The sequence below is a fragment of the Gavialis gangeticus genome, unplaced genomic scaffold, assembly GCF_001723915.1.
Source record: "Gavialis gangeticus isolate Ggan-Ray unplaced genomic scaffold, GavGan_comp1, whole genome shotgun sequence".
In the NCBI taxonomy this organism is placed as follows: domain Eukaryota; kingdom Metazoa; phylum Chordata; order Crocodylia; family Gavialidae; genus Gavialis; species Gavialis gangeticus.
In genome coordinates this window covers 4,074,043-4,080,277 of record NW_017728980.1, presented here as the reverse complement: position 1 = coordinate 4,080,277, position 6,235 = coordinate 4,074,043, and the positions used below count along the sequence as shown (strand labels likewise).

Genomic DNA, 6,235 nt, shown 5'->3' with positions numbered 1-6,235 from the left:
GTCAGGGCGGCTAGGGTCTGGAACCAACTTCCAAGGGAGGTGGTGCAGGCTCCTACCCTGGGGGTTTTTAAGAGGAGGTTAGATGAACACCTTGCTGGGGTCATTTGACCCCAGTACTCTTTCCTGCCATGGCAGGGGGTCAGACTAGATGATCTTCTCAGGTCCCTTCCGACCCTAGAAACTATGAATCTATGAAGAAAAAGGTTATTGAAGGTGAGAGTTCGATACAGAACATCCTGATGTTGAGGATTTTTGTGGACAAAGCTGCATTGTTTTTCAGTGGGGAAATTCCCTACCCCCCTCCTTCTTTTTGACAATAATGTCAGCTGGTTGCGGAGGTTGTGTAAATTGGGACTCTGCTGAAGCTCCAAGACTGGTGCTGTTTGTAGAAGTGTCCATGGTCGGGGGTGGGGGGGGACTAGTTAAAACTTGGCTGGTGTTGGAGAAAACATGACCTGGAAGCAGGTGAGACTGTCTGAGCAGAGAAGGCTGGGCATGATGCCGGCCCGTCTGCAAGCTCTGTGGGGCTGAGGGTAGGGAAGGAAGCTCTCTTTCCTGTTATCTGGAGTTAACAGCAGTCAAAGGAAAGTGGCTGCTGACAACAACTTTCTTTCCTGCTGAGCTGGAGGTTACCTGCCTCATTCTGCAGCTCCCCTGGTGTGACCTCAGGAGGCTTCATTTGAACCCTGTGGCTGTGCATTGAAAAAGACCATTCCTACTCTCCCTGGTGCTACCAGGATTGCCTCCATGGATGTCAGTGAGGAAAGTGTTAGGTCACAAGCATATTTATCTGGTTATACTACTGAGATTCATTTACTATCATGAACCAATTTACCTAGCTGCCTTGACGCTTGCATTTCATTTCGAATCCATACCGTCACTTCTTGGTGTTTGTCATCTTAAATTGGGTCATCGTTTTGCTCCTTTTGCGGGGTGGCCATACTTGGCTCAGGGTAGCTTGCTGCATCTCCCCTGTATTTAATTTTCTTCGTTCTGAATCTCACAAGTGCCAGTGGCATTTTGCAGAACACCACAGTGAGGGCCTAGTGTTGCTAACTCTAAGCGCCTAGCACAGGACAGGCTAAGTAGTAAGCACTGTTCTGGCCCATCAATGTTTGCAGGACTGAACCCTTGTGGAGTGATTACAGTTGCTCAAAACTTGCTGGAGCAGGTGGGCATCCTCCTGGGGGGAGCTGCTGCAGACCAAACCCCAGTGCAATGAAGTGGGGCAGTATTACCTGATGGGGAACTGAGGCATGCAAAGAGAAAGAGACTGACACAGGTCACTCAGGATAAGTCTATGGCAGACCAGGGACCAGAATTTAGACTAGGATCCAGGCCACTGCCTTAATCACTAGACCGTCCTTCTTTAAAACAACCTCCCTCTATTTTCGGTAGCTGCTCGTGGAACTTAGCACCATATTTCTTCCTGCTCTAGGGTTTACTGCTTCTGGCCTCCTTGTTCTCTGTCCTCCCTCCCCCTTTGTCTCTGGCTCATTGAGCTCCTGACAGCTCAGGGCAAGACCTCCTACTGACTGTCACCACACAAGTTTTACTGTGGTTCCAGGGAGCACAGAGCCGGCGGGAGGCCAGCCTCGCCCTGAAGGAGAGACCCAGTCTCTTTGCCACTCTTCCCTCGCCAGCAACAGTCTCGGTGCCACCAGATCAAAGTTCCCCAGCAGTATGGGGGCCGACAGCTTGCCTGCCTCTGGATGGCTTACAGCCTAATTGTGTAAACAGGCCCGGCTTGCTTATCTTGAGTAATGGCTGTTTAATTGCAGTAGGCTGGGAAAGCTTGATGGTGCCCCTTGTTCCTGCTCTTCACGCTCCTTGTATATCTCCCCCTCACTCCTAGGTGAGGACACGTGGGGTGAAGCTTGGGGATTGTATAGTTCCCTGTGTCTACAGTGGGAGCCCAAGGGAGGCACTGGACAGCCCCTGGGCTCATGCCAGGAGAACGTGCAAGTTGCAAGTTTCTCCCAGCAACGCGTGTTCATGCCTTGCCGTCATCCAGTAGCATTCATGTTAGGCTGTCAAAGCACACAGGGGAAAGTGAGGCACCCTGAGAGAAAAGGATGTGCCCAAGGTCTTGCGGCAAGTCAGTGGCAGAGTCGGGACGAGGCATCAGATCTCAGTCTCAGCAGGTCACATCCAGATATCCAGTCCTGCTCAGGCTGCTGTTGAGACCAGAGGGGTTCAAGCAGTCTTCAGGGAGGTCGAACATGTGTGAGTTGTCTCAGGAAGGTGAGCACTGTGGGCTCATCCTCTGCCAGCTGCAGTTCAAAAGAGAAGAGCCAGTCTGTGCGACTTCCTTGATGGAAAGGGCAGAGACTCCTCGGTTCATGAGAACGCTCAGGGCTGCGCGGCATGAGCGGACGGCGCGCCACCCTCCATCCCTGGGTTGGGGAGGATTGCACCGACCCTTGTCCTCAGAGTTTCTCTTTGAGTAGTTATAGGTGGGTACGTGCTGGTTTGTAGGCAGCTCCCTGCTCAGCGTTAGCTTCTGTGCATCCCACTCTTGCTCTCCCCTTGCCCTGTTTGGGGAGCCGTGGTGCCATCACAGGGCTGTGGATGCTGCTTGCAGGGGACAGCTCAGCGGTACTCCTGCAGACAGCCTTGTGGAAGCAAGGGCTCTCGCTGATAAGAAGCAACTGAAGTGATGTTTCCTCCTTCCCCATGCATGTAATGCCTGCTTCCCTTGGAAACTGTCAGCATCCGCCAGACTGTAGTCTGTGTCAAAATCCTAGTCTTTCTAATTAGCCCATAATCACAAGGGCCCTGAGTCTTGGGGGAGAGCACTGGAGAATTAAAACTGCTCCTGCTCTTCCAGAAGACACGCTCTGCAGCATCGGTGGTAGGTCAGAACCAGAAGGAAGTATAATTAAGTGCTTCTTATGGGGACCATTCATACAAGCTCAGCCAATGCCAAGGTTCCTCCCAAGCCTCACATGGTTAAGGCATGCCAGTTTCTGTAGCCAAGAGCACACAGGGAGGGGTGAAGCTAGCGTCAGTCTTCCACCTTTGACTCCCCAGCTCAAATGACCGGGCAGTCAATTATAGCTGGACTGACCAGGGGGTATCCTTCAGCATGAGTCTAAGATCAGGGCTTGAACTTGTACTTCTCTGCCATAACCAGACACCTTAACTGCTCTGCCCTGCTGCTGCCCCCCTTAGCCTGTTGAGTACCTAGCTGGAATAAAGCTGCTTGTTAAAGACGCCGTTCCTTCCCCAAACTACTTTCGCTGGTGCAATTTCTACCCCTTTATGCTTATGGGGGGAATAGTGATTTAAGAAAATACTGCACTAAGCAGTGGTGTTGTGCAATGTCTATTGTGATGGTTGCAAACTGGGAATGGCCAGGGAAAGCACAGCAGATGTGGGTTTCCAAGGCCTATTCTGAGCAGGTTTCTTCCTCAGACAACAGGCTCTTCTCAGGAAGAGACTGAGGAAAGAATATTTATCCAAACATTGTTATCTACAGGGCCCAGAGACTGAAGGGAAGAGACCTGTGATCTCAAACTTTTTCCCAATGCCTTCTCCCAGTTTAAAAAAGTGTTTTGTGACCTGCTACCGACCAGCTTGCTCCAAAACTGGAACAGTTTCGAGATGAATCATTCTAGACAATGCAGTTTCTTTTACTGAACACTTCTCTTATATTTTTAGGGTCAGCTTGTGTGGCTTCAGTTATATAGAAGAGCCCAGGGCCAGATTCCCAAGTGTTTGGCATCTGCTATTCAGGGCAGATTCACACTCAACATACTGAGCTCTTGCAAAAATCCAGCGCCCAGCTATTTACCAGAGCCCAGATCCAAATTTTGGACATGGGACTCCTAAAACTTTCCCAGTGGCCTAGGAAAGAACTGAATCTAGTAAGGGGGTGTGAAGGGTAATTATTACAAGATAGCATCTTTCGCCACAGGTCCTTGTGTATGGGCCGATACAAATGAAACAACAAGAAAGGAAATACCCAGGAAGAGATCATGTCAAATAGTTTCAAGCCTCCGCTTCAGGGATTTTTTCCCCTCTCCCTCTAAATTGGGAATGGGAAGGTTTGCAGCATAAAAACTCAGTTCTTCCCCCTGCTGGTGAAGAGAGACATGGCTCGTCCCCCTCTTGCACTTCAGGACACAAGATGCCCCAGGGAGATTGGCTTGTGGGAGACAGCTGCTGCTATTCATTGGGTTTCTGTAGCTGGAAGATAGTTTAATTGATAGCTATGGAATTCCTGCTGATAGGGGGTTGCCTTGTTAAGGAGCAAAGGCCACACAACAGAGGGTTCAGTGTTTTGGAGTGCTCCTCGCCTGCAGAGTAGCAGCATGTTGCACCTCCCAAAGCTCTTGTGTCTGCAGAAATGGGGTGGGAAATCTCCTTGACTTTCCAGTAAAATTCCCAGGGCTTTCTGTATCCCACCTGTTTCTGCAATTGAAAAGTTTTGGTTTTGCGTTTACTTAGCAAAAACCCAAACAAAATATTTTCCATTTGAATTGAGCTGAAGATGGGTGGTTTTGACATTGCCGGTGAGAAATGCTGCATTTGAAATCTATGGGGAGGGGGGGGCGCGTATCTGACTACTTTAATTTTACTACCTGTGTTGCTAACGTGATGTTTTCCCTTGTGATCAGAGGCAGGGCACTGTCAATTCCTATGAAGATCCTTGGATGACCTGTGGGTTTCAGTCCACCTGCTACCAGCAAAGGATTTGCTACCCAGTCTGGGATGAGTCAGCCATTCAGGAAGTTCCCACTGGCTTAGAGCACTACAACACCGGTAGGACTTCCCTTTGCTTTAAACCAAAAAGGAGGTGGGAGTGGAAGGTGGCTGCATGGATGCAATTTCTTCCTTCTTCTCTAGGACTCCTTACAGAAAGAAGAGCATGCAGGGTTTGAAATGGAAGAAGCCTCCTTGGGCTGCAATGTTGGCTTGTGCTCCCATCCCCACTCCACTTTTGCCATTGCCTTGTCTTGTCTTGTCATAAAATTGTCACCACTCTTTGGGACAGCGGTTTTCTGCCCTTCTTGCTGAAATACCTAGGTAGTGCTTCTTTCTCCAGAGCCCCTAGGACAGCATTGAAATCCAGAGCTAGGGTGCATCTGCTTTCCTATCCTGTTTGTACTCATCTCCCTTTAGTGGTGGCATGCCTACAAAAAGGATAAAAGCTTTAATATGAACTATCAAATGTAAAGATTCTGCTTCAGCTCAAATGACTGATACTTGTAACAATCTTGGGTTCTCTTCTTTCCCTTACAACATGTAGGTCATTTACCGTTGCATGTGTCTTGAGAAACTAGAGAGATATTTAGAGGTCAGTGCCAGAACAGGATTCCTGTGAATGGCAATTGCTGGAGACTGGCGTAAGGGCCAGTGCCAGTTGCATGTGCATTTACATCTGCATATAATTGTGGCTATTCAGACCTACCTACTTCCAGACTCTCATGGGGCCTGTCGGTTGCCGTTGATCGTGAAGAGGATTGGGCATGGTGGAGCGAACCGTCAATAGCTAACAGCTGGCTGCATCCGCTGTGTTTTCCGGGCCTTGTTTTAGAGCTAGCACATCCTCTGGCTGGACTCATTTCCTCGCAGGTTGCTTCTGAAGGCAGCATGAACTGCATTGATCTGAGCATGGTCTGGGTTCCTGTGTTCTCATCCCATTGTCATAGTAATGACTGTAGCTGAGTTTCCCCACCTGCAGATTGTGGGTGATTGTATGCAGCTTCTGACTATGTAAGGAGAGGAACTGATGGACAGAGCACCATAGTGGGACTTGGACCCCTCCTCCTTCCATGGCTTCTGGGTGACCATGGGCAAGTCCTTCATCTCTGTGCCTCAGTTTCCCCATCGGTAAAATGAAGCAGATAATACTGATTCCCTTTTTAAAGTGGATGCAGATTTGCTGTGAATAACAGCTAAGCAATATCTCGAAAATCTGCAAGGTGATTTCATTTTGGAATCAAGCATCTTGGTTATGTATTTTGATGAGGGTGTACTTCTGCTGGGACACGTGCCTCTTCCTCCTTCCCAGCCCAAGACCATGCACTGTGTATTGCAACGAATAGGTGATATGTCGCACAGAAAGCAGGAGGTCTCCTGTCCCACCCTTCTTACCACTGGTCACAATGTAATACTGCCTGGCACTGCTAACCTCTGCCAGCTTCTTGGATTTCCCTCCCTCTCAACTCACCCTGTCCCACTTCTCTGTTTCCTCCGCTTGGGTCATTTCTGTCATGCAGACTGCAAG

The 6,235-nt window shown here is 49.3% G+C and overlaps 1 protein-coding gene across 3 annotated transcripts in view; it reads left to right on the top strand.

Annotated features, from left to right (window-relative positions):
• ETS1 (ETS proto-oncogene 1, transcription factor) overlaps nt 1-6,235 on the top strand; it is a 126,220-nt gene that overhangs the window by 19,681 nt on the left and 100,304 nt on the right. For 2 of the 3 annotated variants that reach the window (XM_019509086.1, XM_019509080.1), the window contains exon 3: nt 4,623-4,767. In XM_019509086.1, coding sequence (XP_019364631.1) covers nt 4,623-4,767 — 145 coding nt within the window. The remainder of the gene's footprint in view (nt 1-4,622; nt 4,768-6,235) is intronic. The other variant, XM_019509070.1, reaches the window with a different exon arrangement.